This window comes from Cryptomeria japonica, chromosome 8 (genome assembly GCF_030272615.1).
Source record: "Cryptomeria japonica chromosome 8, Sugi_1.0, whole genome shotgun sequence".
NCBI lineage: Eukaryota > Viridiplantae > Streptophyta > Pinopsida > Cupressales > Cupressaceae > Cryptomeria > Cryptomeria japonica.
Genome location: NC_081412.1, coordinates 364,745,958 through 364,760,169, shown reverse-complemented (window position 1 = coordinate 364,760,169; position 14,212 = coordinate 364,745,958). Strand labels below are relative to the sequence as shown.

The 14,212-nt window shown below is 36.6% G+C and overlaps 1 protein-coding gene across 1 annotated transcript; it reads right to left on the bottom strand.

Moving 5' to 3' along the window:
- Window positions 1-9,382: 9,382 nt before the first annotated feature.
- Window positions 9,383-11,745, bottom strand: LOC131066312 (probable UDP-arabinopyranose mutase 2). Its single transcript, XM_058001044.2, has 4 exons — window positions 11,208-11,745; window positions 10,859-11,109; window positions 10,116-10,284; window positions 9,383-9,988 (listed from the first exon to the last, which is right to left on the bottom strand). Exons 1-4 carry the CDS (start codon window positions 11,523-11,525, stop codon window positions 9,638-9,640), a joined length of 1,089 nt encoding a protein of 362 aa, XP_057857027.1. The 5' UTR covers window positions 11,526-11,745; the 3' UTR covers window positions 9,383-9,637.
- Window positions 11,746-14,212: the final 2,467 nt, after the last annotated feature.

Sequence of the window (14,212 nt, the reverse complement as noted above, 5' to 3'; positions counted from 1 at the left end):
AAATCTCTCTTATTTCCTGGGACAAGATATGCTCACCCAAGGAGGACGGGGGTCTAGGCATCAAAAATCCTCGAGTCCAAGGTAAAGCATTGGGGGCAAAGTTGGTATGGAGGTTATTCAGATTCCCACATCTTAAATGGGCTAGATTGCTTAACCTCAAGTACCTTAATGGAGATGACCCGTCCCAAATTTTCAGGGAATCCAATCCCCCCAGAGGCTCCCACCTTTGGAATTTTATGTTGGAATATAGGAAGATCATTGCGGACAAACTTACTTGGAACCTAGGTTCAGGAGACAAGGCCCTCTTTTGGTCAGATTCATGGGGAGGATACGAAGCCATTGAAAACATCCATGACTTCGAGACTACCCGAGCCCTTCTCGAAGCTAATAGAGGACCCCTATTAAATAGCTACCTCTCCCCTCTAAATGAAGGGGTTGGCTGGCAATGGATTGAAAGGGATGATGAAGTCATTCTGATACGGGACAAGCTCAAACTCTTGTCCATTCTCAACTCTAGAAACTTTGTCCTAAGTCATGTTAAGGACAAGCTGGTATGGGCAGGCTCCTTAAGTGGAGAATACAATGTCAGGGATGGATACTTCCACATATCCAATTCAGTTCTAAGACCCAAGGTAGAACTTCCTCTAAATCTGTGTTGGGATAGGAATTGTTTACCTAAGGCAGGCATCTTCTCTTGGCTCGCAATCCAAAACAAACTCCTCACTGCAGACAAATTCAGGCGTATGGGCTATGAGGGTCCTAGTAGATGTCCTCTCTGTGAAGCCAGGGAAGAGGACACCAATCATATTCTCCTTAACTGTTCCTATGCTCATCAGTGTTGGACTTGGTTTACCAGTAAACTTGAGTGGTCTGCAGCCTTCCCCAATACCATCTTAGGAATGTTGAAGGCTTGGCCTCTTCTTAAGAAGGGTTATCTCTTTGAAGGACTGTGGAAAGCTCTCCCATCATCCATAATCTGGGAACTTTGGAAAGAAAGAAACAAGCGCATCTTTAAGAATGAAAAATTAGATGTCCACAGAGTCATTAATAAAATAGAGTCAGCTGTCACAGAGCTGGTTAATAATAGACTTGCCTCGGGGTCACTTAAAAATGCCTCCATGTCTCACTGGGATGAAAAGATCGTAAAACGATGGAAAGGCTTGACTCTCCCTCCCTTTGTAGGTGAAGGCCCTTCGGCCTGCCTTCAATCTAGAGCTTCATGTAGGTGGCATCCCCCTGGTAAAGGGTGGTTGAAGTTAAACTTTGATGGGGCATCCCAAGGCAACCCAGGGCAAGCAGGGATAGGATGTGTTGTGCATAATTGGGAAGGCGGGGAAGTAGCATCCCTCGCCACCCCAGCTGGCATTATCACAAACAACTGGGCAGAACTATTAGCCTTGGTGGAAGGTTTGCTTATATGTAGAAAACTTGATGCAAGGTGTTTAGAAATTGAGGGTGATTCGGCTATAATTATCAATGCTCTTAGGAAAGGCAGTACTCCCAACTGGAAACTTAATACCTTGTTATCCAAGGCATTGGATCTATGCAAGGGGTTTGGTAGGGTCACATTTAATCACATTTATAGGGAGGGCAACAAAAGAGCAGATAAGCTCGCTAACTTAGGGGCTAATGGCATCAAACTCCTATCCCTGCCCTCCTAAGTTAATTTTAGCCCCTTCTATCTTCTCTCCCCCCTATCTTTTAGTATAGAGGATGGAATTTCCTTATTCCACAATCCATTTTCAAACCTAATCCTAGATCCGAGAGGTTCAGATTATCATCCTTATTATAAATATCTTAGTATCCTCAGGAAGGTCTTACCCTTGCAGGTAGACACAGGATGAGATTAGGGTTGACCTGAGCTTCAACGAAAATAAAACTGTAGGACTATGAATAAACTAAGTATATATCTAGTGGTCTGATTATGTTTGCAGGTGGCTATTCATACATTCATTCATCAATACAAATAGATAGATGGCTGGCTAGATGCATACAGGCATATATGTATGTATATATAAACATACACTCATATATTTTCCAAATATGATATATATACTCACTTACATCTTCAAACCCGAGGGATAGTTATACTGATAATCACTAATCCTCATATATATATAAATACATTTCATGTAGAAGTTATATATATATATATAATTATATCTATTAAGCTCTATAGATATTCAGCCATTTATTTCACACTTTTTCCTGCCTTAGATAGATGTCAGACCCATACAAGCCTACCTTCAGAGTCTCCAGAGCCATCTTTCAAATACATATTCATAAAATTCATTTCTTTAGAATCCCTTCTTTAATTATTTTTTAGTAGGATCTAAACTCTTTTAACTTAGATATCTTACACTAGGTCATACCGCAGTAAGGCTTCGAGCCCAGGTTAGTCCTCCTTTAGAACCTTTAGAGTCACGGTTTAAATATTTATTTTCTAAAATAATCTTCGAAGATTCTCCCCTTTATATCTGTTAGTTAGGCTCGAAATTTAGAGATTTTTGGTGATATAGGTGTTATCTCTCTTCCTTCTTCTCGGGTAACACTTTTATATGCGATGTAATAGGCTTAAGAATTAGTGGGAGACTTACCCATACATTAAATAAGTTTAGAATTATAAACATGTGCTCATATCCTAGCAAAGTATATGAAACATGGATATAGAGCTAACCCTATTAATGTATAGTTAGCCTCCCGCTAAATCCTAAGCCTTTCCAGATATCCTTAGCTTTATTATGTCATCCCTATAGAAGGTCGACTCTAATAGCCGAATGAATCATTAAGGACAACCTTTACGTCAGCCACTCTCTCGATCAAAGTCGGTGTGACGGCTAACAGTGAAGGATGAGTAAGGCTGCTGCAGTGATGGGACATTTGAGTTAACTCGGGCTCAGTGGTGGTAAGGTAATATTAATTACCTCTCATCTTGAAATTCTCTTTCCCTGCTTGTTATTTACTATTCAGTAACTGCTCATTATTAAGTTGGTAGAGTGCGAGTCCTTCCTTGATAGCTGAGAATCCTTCCGCAGAGCAACAATGGATACAACGCTCAGACTTATGGGATTGAGGCGTCAGATGGCCTTTGTGGGTGAAATTAAAGATGAAAGATTGAGAGGTATCTTGGTTCAACAGAACCCTTTGATTTCTAGAGCAGTTATGAAATTCCTAGGGAAGGATTTCATAATGAATGAGGATCGAACTCGAGCTAACTCAGATATCGCCGCTATGTTCCTAGCTTTAGCAATGTATTTCGAAAGAGACAGAGAGGTGGTGGCGAATTTATGCAAGAAGGTCTTCATTAAGGACGTTCTTGGTGAATTGGAACGGTTTTTGGTGAACATAGACGATGATCTCACAGCTCCAAAGCCTCGAGACTATGATGTCCTTTTCAGAAACAACAAACCGGTTCCCCGTTTTCCTATTGTAGTTATTGAAGACCACAGGACCTTCGAAGCTCTACGCTCTGTAAGGAATAGGAACTTCCAATTCCTCTCCTGGATCCTCACGGTAAAGAAACCCCCATGGGAGAAGTGGCTATAGAATTATCTGGATGCAGAAAATATTACAGTCATCCCTGATCACATGCCCATCCCTCGCTCCCCTGAAACCCCCGCTGCAGAGACTCCAGGGAGCTCGAAGCCTCGCTCCTCTCAAAAGCTAAGAAGGAAAAGTTAATGGCCATTGTAGGGTGCTTCATTATAGGCAAAGGTCTGGGTATTAGATAATCTTTGGTTTTTGAGTAACTAAGGAATATTGGAACATTAAGCTTAATGTCCTTTTTAATTATGATCGTAGTATAGGATATATCCTTAACTTGATAAGTCTCGAGCTGGTTTTTTGAAGTAATTTTGACTGCGAAGACATTAACTTATTTTGCTAAGGTAATATACAGATTATGTATCTTGAAGATGTCTACTTGCCTTAAATTTATCTTAAGCTTCTAGTCCAAAAAATGGAAGTAATTCAGTAGTATATATATATATATATATATATATATATATATATATATATATATATATATATATATATATATATATAAACCTGACAATAGCAATCTTGGTTAGCTTTCTATATCACTGGTTTTTTGAGATATATGGTAGCCACTTTTTAGCATTATTCTTACCTCTGAAATGCATGGTTTAGTGGTTTTCTAAAGATGCTAACCATTTAATAGGTATCTTTGTGCTATGCATATGTAGCAAATGTTTATTTAATCCAGTCTTTAGCTTCAGATCCATAAGAAATTTAGATTCAAGGGTTTTCAATACTTAAAGGTTACGGTGTCTTTCAATTCTGATTCCTGCAAATCTCCTGAGTCTCTCAAGCTTTAGGGTTAAATTTAATGGTGTGGCCATAATGATTTTTGTATGAATATTCCTTTATTGATAAGACCCATCATCTCTTACCCAGGGTTTAGAATTACTTTTAGATTCCTTCAGACTCTCTCATTCAACATTTATTCAGTCACTCCAGCATTAGCATCAATATATATATACTCATGCATCCTTGTATATATATGTATATATCATACATATACATATTTCTCGATGTTTTCAAGCACTCTTGGGGCGGCCCTGTTTATAGCCCCTTCGGATTGTTCATGCCCAAAGCCAAATTCCAACCCTTGAAGTATACCTCAGCCCAACTTCTCACTTCTATCCCTTAGACCCTCAGCATCATTAAGGTATATTCTCGATAGCAGACTAGGGATAAATTTACAGCAGATCTTCTGGATTGTTTTGGGTCAAAACAGAGGTTATTTAGACTCAACTACAGTCTTTAACGCTGAGCCAAATCTATAAGCGGTTTGAACCCTCAAGACTTAGTCAAGACAGCCACATTCCTCCCTTCGGTTCTAATGAACCAGCAATTCTTAATGTTTGTTTATTATAGTATGATTACATCGGCATTTTATCCAGGAGAAGCCTATAATTGCCACCTGCTGATTCTCTACTTTTAGCTATCTTACACGATAGAATCCTACCTCACCACCCTCTCTGTTATAATCTCAAAGGATAGGAGGTGGGAATGACTAAACCCCATTTACCAACCCTTGTTAGTGTAACTTGGATCCCTTCTCTCTCAAGGATCGCATCCAGGAGCATTAACAAGAGCTGGCAAGTATGGGATTCCTCATGTTTGGACATTAATGATTTTAACTCCTATTGCAGTTCGATGAACTATTTTTGTTTGAATATTCTTTAAAAGACAGGTTTCATAAGATGAGTTTCCATCTATTATGTTGGCTGATCGATACTAACAATCTGCCTAGTGTTTGAGCAACTAACTATGCAGGCCAAACAGGTAGAATTCGTGGAAAAATGGAACTATTCAATCAAAAATCATCCACAGAGCTAAAGCTGGAAGCTAAAGAATATTGACATCTTCTATTTGAAAGTTGCAAATAAGGGCTTGTAAAGGAGGGGTAACATAAAAACACCCATCCTGATTTCCCTGGCCCGGGGTCTCTGTGGATTAAGTGGTGGTTGTACCAAAAATTGGAATTATTATTTATTTTGTAATATTAGGCTAGACTTTGGTCCCGGGCAAGGCCGGAGGTTTTCTTGCCTCCACTCTTTCCTACCGGCGCCCGCACGAGTGGAGATTTGTACTATAACTTTTAAATAATTAATAAAATCCTTGGCCTCGGCCTCTTACCGATCAAAAAAAAAACACCCTGGAGATTTATTGTTATTATGCAGTTTTTGCTATGGAGTCATTGAAGATATTGTGCTTTTTTTTTGAGATTATTGCATCTTAGTTTAATTTCTTTTTGCATTTTTTATGATTGCTTGAATTCATATAGCTTACTATTCATCCATCTAGCATAATCTTGCATCCATTTAGCTTAATATCATGCTCATATAGATTAAATCCTTCGTCTTGGTGTAGTCTAGTCACTAGTATTGCTTATACAAATCTGAGAGAAAGTCTATACTCACATCTTTTTGAAGGCAATTGGTCGATTTGGCAAGGTCTACATATTCATGCAAAGTAGGGAATCATTAATTTTAGTCAATTTTGCAAAATAACAAGCTAGGCCAAAAAGAATATTGATTTGTAAAGAGTAGAGAATTAGAGATTTTATGCAACATTATATATAGGACTACAAACCAAGCCAAAAGGTCCACCAATTTATATAAATTAGGGTATCAAATATTTTAGGTAGCCTTGCATGATTGCAACTTGAACGAGAAATATTTGTCAATTTATAAACAACAAAGAATTAGACCTTTCGGGCAGCCTTTTAAACTATAGACTAGGCCAAAAGATTTGTTTATTAACGAAGAGCATGAAATCAAATATTTTAGTCAACTTTGTAGGAGTACTAGACCAAAAATACACTAGTTTATGTAGGGTAAGGAATCATATATTTAAGGTAGCTTTATACAAGTTGGACCTAAAAGTCTACTAATTTATGAGATAGGGGAATAAAAAAATTAGGTAGTTTTGGAAAACATAAGCCAAACCAAAAAATATGTGAGTTCCAAGATTTTAGGCAATTGTAGAAGATTGTCGGTTAGATCAAAAAGTCTACCAGTTTATGTAAATTGAAGAATTTGAGATTTCATGTAACTTTACAAGATCACATGGCAAACAAAAAAGTTTACCAATTTTTATGTAAGGTCGAAAATTTGTTGAGGTATTTCTATGTGACTTAAAAATTGCAAAAAAATGATAATTTAAATTTGATTCTAAATTTAAAAATACTTACATTCTTAAGTGCAACTTAAATTTGGTCTAACTTAAGATGCTCAACCAACTTTTTAAGATACGAAATGTAAAAGATTTAAATTCAAAATAGAAAATAAAAATTCTCAATTTTAAAAAGAATAAAGTTAAAAAAAATTAAAATTGATTTGAAAAAAAATCATTTCCATCGAATGAGAAATTCCTTTTTTCAACTCTAGAATTCTTTTGGCAATCCATACTTTATTAATATCAAATGAGAAAACTTGACAAATGTCAAATTTCCCAAATGAAAAGAAGAATCCCATATTATACAAATAAATACTAATAACCTACATGCGCATACCTTTCATGTATAAGTGCACTACTATACAACACTGCTAACATCTGTTCTTTCTCACCAATACTAATCATTATCACTTTGCTATTATAATACACTCGTCTTGAAAATTAAAAGTTTATTATTTTAGTTCAGATTAAAAAATTGTCAATTCAAAAAATATAAATTATTTTTAATAAGACAATTCACCCTATTATTATTATTAAAATATTGGAGAAGAACATCAGCACATCATTCAACATAATAAATCCAACTACCAGCCCTTAAAACAGGTTAATTTATATTCTTTGCAAGTATAACATCTAGTAGTAGTGCTTGCGAATAAACCAAATTGTGGACAAGAGTGGCTGCTCGTAGATTGCCACCTGTTGTCATTTGCCTGCTTTCATCTCTACTAACGTGCCGGCTCACACTTCCTTTCCTCCCAATTTCCTCTGAATCCATTTTGACCTCTTCAGTGTACTCAAGAGGGCGGGGAGCAGGGGAAGGGAGTGGGTTACCGACGGTTTGTGAGGGTAGAAAGTAATGGATGCAAAGAGGCTGATTTTCAACCCATCATCTCGATTAAGATCGGAAGGGTGATTAAAGATTTCGATCGCTTCTTTAAGTTTCTTCTTGAAGAGGTTGTCCTTTTTACACAAGATTTGAGTGTCCTCACACTACTCTTCAATTGTTACTAACACTATAAAAATTTTAAAATAAATTGAACAGTGGATATTTGTCGAAATAAACCAGGCAGCTGCTTGGGTATCTGACCAGTAACATTTATTTCAGTCCCAACAGATTAACATGCTGTTGCACTTTCACCTGATGCATGGTAACACATGAGCTAGCCCACAAACAGACCGCTAAGTTATCGCCTATCTACATATCCTTCTAATTTTTGGGGGAAATAACGATATGAAATTTGTTTGTTTCAATCCACTTAATTTATCTGTCTCAGAATCTCATTCTTGTGTTTCCATGCTATAGTGTATTCTGGATTGTTGTTTTTCATAGCTGCTTGGTTACAGATGTGTTATCAATCAGCTTGGTAGCCATTGATTTAACTTACATTTTGTTACTGCTCTGTTGTTGATCGGCTGTTCTACTGAAATTTTAGTGTTTATGAATTTGCTTATAACAATCCACTCAGTTTCTGTTTCAAAATTCCATTCTCATGATTAAGGTGTGTGCAGATTGTAAGAAAAGGGTCGGTCAGTTATAGTGTAAGATGGGTAGTTGTTTTTTATAACTGCTTGGCCACGCAGATGAATTGTTAATCAGCTTGGTGGCCATTGATTTAACTTAAATTTTTGCTGTTTTGTTATTGCTCAGCTGCTATCCTATTGACGTTATATAGAAAGTCAATTTTCAAGTTTCACTTAATTTGGCCTGGCCGTTACCAAAATAACTAAAAGATATGCTATAATTTATCTAATAAACATTGATTGTAGGGATCCATCTACGAAACATTAAGATTCGTGCAGAAAACAAATAGAATAATAAACGACCTTCACTTTACAATGCCATATTTGGCAAAATATCTTACTTACTGATAATAGAAACTTCTAACATTCCATCAGAGAGATAAAACAACCTAATGTATGTTTTCCACTAATGCCAGAGATCACAAAAGGTCATAAATCAGAATTACCAAGTACCAGTAGCCAAGCAGAATATCAAATAAGTTTACATGTTGCATAACATTTAGTTCAGCATTTCCAGATTTCTTGGACAAATTTTGGATTGAGGAATTTACGGAAAACAAGCATTCAAAGACATAAATTGAAACAACAGACCACCCTTCACAAAATTAGCTTCAGTAGGAACACATCCAACAGCTATGGATGATTAGTCGAAGATTTTAGCTATTGATGAACATTAAGTTTCTACACTTTTATTTTTGTATTGAAATTTTCTACAATCTTCCATGCTGTTCGATAATTGCTTCTGGATTCAATTATGTTGAAGTTCTTTTGTCAAATGTTTCGGATCCATCAGAATTTTTAACTATGTAAAAAGATGAGCAAAACCTACTGATCCAGATCTTTGCTTGGCTTTAAAACCTACTGATAGATCAACATTTATTTACTGATCTACCATCTATTCATGCAGGTACGTAGCTATTACTGTCAGTTCAACATTTATTTGCTGATGTACCATCTGTTTATACAAGTACATAGTATAACTACTCCAAATTCAACATTCATTTTCTGATCTACCATGTGTTTAATAGGAGTACGCATTAAATCCTAGCTCTGGCTGTGATTTGAATGAGGTGGGAGGTGCTTTTTATAACTGCAAGCATTCAAACACATTTTACAGGAATTCATGCAAATTCTAAGCACTAAAATACCACTGATGTAACCAAAAAGAAATGAACATAATCTCAACAAGAGAAACATATCCAAGCATCCAAAGCATGGACATTGATAAAAATTGGAAAATAATAATGGCAGACTCTGGCATCCAATGTGCCTAGCATTGTCAAAACTACGATCTAATTTACTAAATTGAAAAATTCTAACTACAACAGAATAACTGAAATAAATGTAATAATCTCATCGCACTTCTCAACAAAATAATGGCCTCCATTAAAACTTGCAGACCCATTCCTCCCTACTTAGATGAGCTAGCTGGAACATTGGTAACTCCATTTTCCTCCTTTTTAGGGGGGTTGAGCTCATCCCAAGCCTCAATCCATGTGACCATTGCATCTCCTAGCTTCTGAAAGTATGGATCTACTTTAGCAAGCTTATCTTTGACTTGCTTTGACAGCTCAATATAGCATTGCTGCACAGTTGTGCACTCTTTGGGAAGGGTTGCTGATTGGAAAAAGGGAATTATCTCCTCCTGCCAAAATATTCCCTTGTACTCTTTCTTCAAATTGACAAATGGGTTACTCGCCTTACTGTGCCAAATGTATGGCAATCCTGTCTTCACACCCAAACCCAAATGGTCGCATATCACCTGCAACCAACCAAAACCTTTTTAAGCCACTCGATCACAAGTAAAAGGAAAAGGTTGAAACAAGCATGTCTGAAAATTGGGAGAAAACCAATAATTCAAGCCTACAGAGAAGGTTCAAGTCTGAGACCTTAACACACCAGCCTGCCCACATGTCATCGTAGCGACCAATGGGCTGGCCATCGCCCATTAGACCAAAATACATTGCAGGACCAATCAACTCACGATCGAAGGCCAAATTCATCCCACACATAGGGAACAATGTGCCCTTTGGAATTGTAAGAACCGCATCGACAAACCTACAGAGCACCACAAATACTTACACGTTTAATACATATACATTAATGAAATGAATACATAGAAAATCGACGATATAACAAAGGGATCTATAATTTAAGTTAAAATTGATAGATGCTCATATGACCTCAATAACAACTAAAATCAAGGTGACCCTAGTCTTAATCTTGGATAAGAAATACAGATCTGGGTTGCGAAAAGGCCTAATTTTGTTTGCAACGATATTTGAGATTACACTGATGAACAATCATCAGGATCTATGACTTGAAATTAATCATAGTTTCATTGCATCAGCATTTTGGATCGACTTTTGCAAAAAAAAACAGTTCTGTACACATTAACATTAAGCATAACATATCCTGATAAGGGTTTAGGATGATGGTTCAAAGAGAGTGATCCCAAATTAGCACAAACAAAAATACACAATATTTTTCCACAAGCTCTTCCCATTCAATCTAATGAACCGTAAAAACCTCACTGGCATTACTAATCAGAGACCTAACTATGGATCAATGGTGGTGGACAATTGGACAATCGGATTATTTAAAGAAGAGAAATTGGAATGATGAAATATACCTGGTATTACGCTCCCGGGGTTTAACGAGCTGAGTGGGTGCATCATAGTCAGGTATATTAAGCCAGAGACCATGAGAAACAGCAGTGGACGTTCCATGGCGCAGACTGAAAGGGTATCCGCGAACAAAATCCGCTCCCTCCCTGTATGGATCGTACAGGGTATTGAAGAAAAACGGCGTTGAGGGGCATAGCAAGTTCTTTATGTGCTGTTCCAGGGCATTTATGTCCTTCCCGGACGGATCTTTAGCAACCTGCAAGACAGAGGCCGCCTGATGAAAAAAGAAAAAGAAAAAACAGAGGTATCGACCAGATCTAGAGTCAAAAAAGGGAGATCGGGAGACAAACTTACAAAGCAATCATCATCAATGGTGTAAATGTACTTCTTCTTGGAGACCATGTAACCGAAGCAGCGGCAAGCACTGTCCTTGAAGGAGATGCAGGAGGCCTTGGGGCCGAGGATCCTATTGATGTCGTTCCTGTTGTAGAGCTCGTAATCGAAGCCCTTGGGCACATTGATAACTTTGGTTGGATCCCCATCCTGCACTATGATCAAATGGTATTGCTCAAAAAATGGCCTCCACATCTCCAGAAAATCTAAGTTCCTAATCGTGGGTATCACTATATCAAGCTCATCCTTGAGCAGAGGGGTGGGAGCCGGGCCTGCCATGTTCTTGGTCTTGCAAAATCAAACTGTACCCACCTCAGAGCAGCAGATTCAGTCCGAGGTTGGAGAGTGAGGGAGGGGCAGGGGATGTATATATACACTAATGTTAGGCTTCACCCACCTTCATTTCAGCCACTTTGCCCGCCCGGCCGACTGACTCCTTCCGTTACTCCGCTTCTTCCGTCTTTCCGCGTTGGCTGGCTTTTAATTTTAGTTTAGATTTTTCTCTCCACTAGAGACCAAGAGAGGTCAATGAGTCTAGGTAAGGAGCATAATAATTGATTCCAATGGACAAAGGCAGATTCCAAAACTTTTTAATGGTTTTAAAACTATGATAATTATGAGGAAAAATATACTTGTAATTATCTCAATTTTTTAATTTGTGAGGAAATCTGATTTAGATGAGCATTCCAATGTATATATATTGTCATTTGATAGTTGTATACATAAGAATATATTTTTCCGTTGTGACAATAATAGTTGTTTAAATGAAGATTTTGGATTCAAAGGTGCAAAAAGATGTTCACCATTTGTTGTTCAGATTGTAGCAACAATTGTTATTCATACCTTAGTAAATCAAGATCGAAGGAGAGATACGACATTACGAGACATTGTTAAAAGTGGTATAAAATTAAGTTTGTACATGATGTAACTCCTATACCACATAACGGATGTAGACCTCTCAAAAGGAGAAGCTTTCGCATGTTGTATTGGTTAAATTGCAGTGGTATTGTTCTTGTCATCAAGATTAAAACCTTGTTGGAGTGCTTTTGTTGAATGTTTGAATGGGGATGAGGTTCTTCATTTGTGACCTCATTGGTTCATAGAATCCAAAGCATTTATCTCTCGCTTTTTTTAAAAAAAACTTATTTAAATGAACATTTTTATTTTATAAATGACATACTTATAGTGTATACTTATGATATTTTATATGAAACAAAAATATATATATTATTTCATTTGATATGAATGTATTTATGTTTTTAATAAAATATTCATAGGTTCTCATGTGTTCAAGTAAGAGTCCATCATGACCAACATTTGGGTTTTTTTTATTTACATGTGGACTAATTATTGACAATATATAGTATAAATATGTTGCAAGACTAGGTATTATAACCACAAGTACTATTACCAATGGTTGGACCCCACCCAACTATTGGTCCATCTCCCTTAGCTATTGTTTTTATTTGTGTTTAATAATTGAAGACTAAACATTTAAAATTTTATATTTATTGGGATAATTCTTTGTAAGTTCTTCCCTTTTCTTTGTTGTGTGTTATGTCCAACTATTCGTATATTAGGATTAATTCATATAAAGTTTGATGAAAGGTATGAATATTTATATACTAATTATAAAATTGTAGAATATCTCTCATGGATTTATTTGTAGTTTTTTTTAATAGTTATATATAGGGTATATATTAGCTTATTCCATATCATTGCTTAAACTATTTTTTTTTATTCTATAAAGACCTAGTTTAAGGCTCCAGGAACCAAAAAAATAAACAACTCGGCCAAGGGCCAAGTACAAGAATCAATTCAAACAACAATGAAACAAGACAACCAACATTGTCCACCATGAAAACAAGGAAACCAACTACCAAGAATGAAAAGGATTAGCTAAGCACCTAAAGGCCTAACATTAAGAGGATGGGACTTAATATTGTCTTGCTTAATCTTAATCACTTCATATAGATGTAGTGTCGTAAATTATACACCCTTGCTAGGATGGTACAATTTCACACTTAGGTTAGCACCCGCCTTAGTGTGTCTTGCATCTTGCATTTCTAATTCCCCTTTAAGCATTTAATTAATTAATTTAATTAAATATAAAGTCATGTTTCATCACTTTACATGTTATAAAGTTGGTCCCTTTACCCTAAGCATGCCCCTTTTCATCTTATCCTTCAATAAATCATTTAATCATAAACCCTATTTATGTCTTATTTTGACCCTTTAAGGATCGATTTCGCATATCAAAACATCTTGAAATCAGCTATAACTTTGGGATGCGCTCTAATATCATCATATCTAATGGCCCCAAAAACTTGGTCGAACCATAGCAAGAATGCACATGGTCCTCGGCTTTTTTCTCGAAATTTCGGGAGCATAATCTTATGATATAATAATGCTTAACCCCAAAAGATTGGCGGGAAATTCAAATCCTAGGTCGGCCTAAAGACTAAATCAAGATCTAGGGTTTCATACTTAAGAGCTATCTTTCTTCATTTGAAGGGGTCTTCTTCTAAGAATTTAAGAGTAGGTTTTAGGAGCATAAAGATCCTTCATTGCAGCAAAAGAGTGGATCTTTGGAGTCTTCAACAACATTCAACATTCATCCATCAAGCATTCATCAATCATCATTTCATCAATTGGGGGCTTTTGAAGATATAGGAGAACAATAGAAGATCACCGACTGAAGATTGGCTTGTACATCTCCCTTGGGGTTGGGTATGGTTTCATGTTGTTTTCATGTCTTTGCATAAGCTTTATTTTGATTCATATTCATGCTTTAGATCACTTTGCATCATGGATTTAGAGCATTTACTTTGTCAATTATAAGCAATTAGGGTTTATTCTTTAGGGTTTCTCTAGATTGTTTGCTTTCATTTTAGGATCTTGCACACACATTTTTCAGTACATTATCGGTTATTTGTGGAGGTGGAAATCACCAACACAGGGGTTTG

Coding starts and splice junctions, on each gene's coding strand:
- LOC131066312 (XM_058001044.2), bottom strand. CDS start 11,525: ATGGCAGGCCCGGCTCCCACCCCTCTGCTCAAGGATGAGCTTGATATA. Junction 10,285..10,858: donor CCCCGGGAGCGTAATACCAG/GTATATTTCATC, acceptor GGTGCTCTGTAG/GTTTGTCGATGCGGTTCTTA. Junction 9,989..10,115: donor GGGCAGGCTGGTGTGTTAAG/GTCTCAGACTTG, acceptor GGTTGGTTGCAG/GTGATATGCGACCATTTGGG.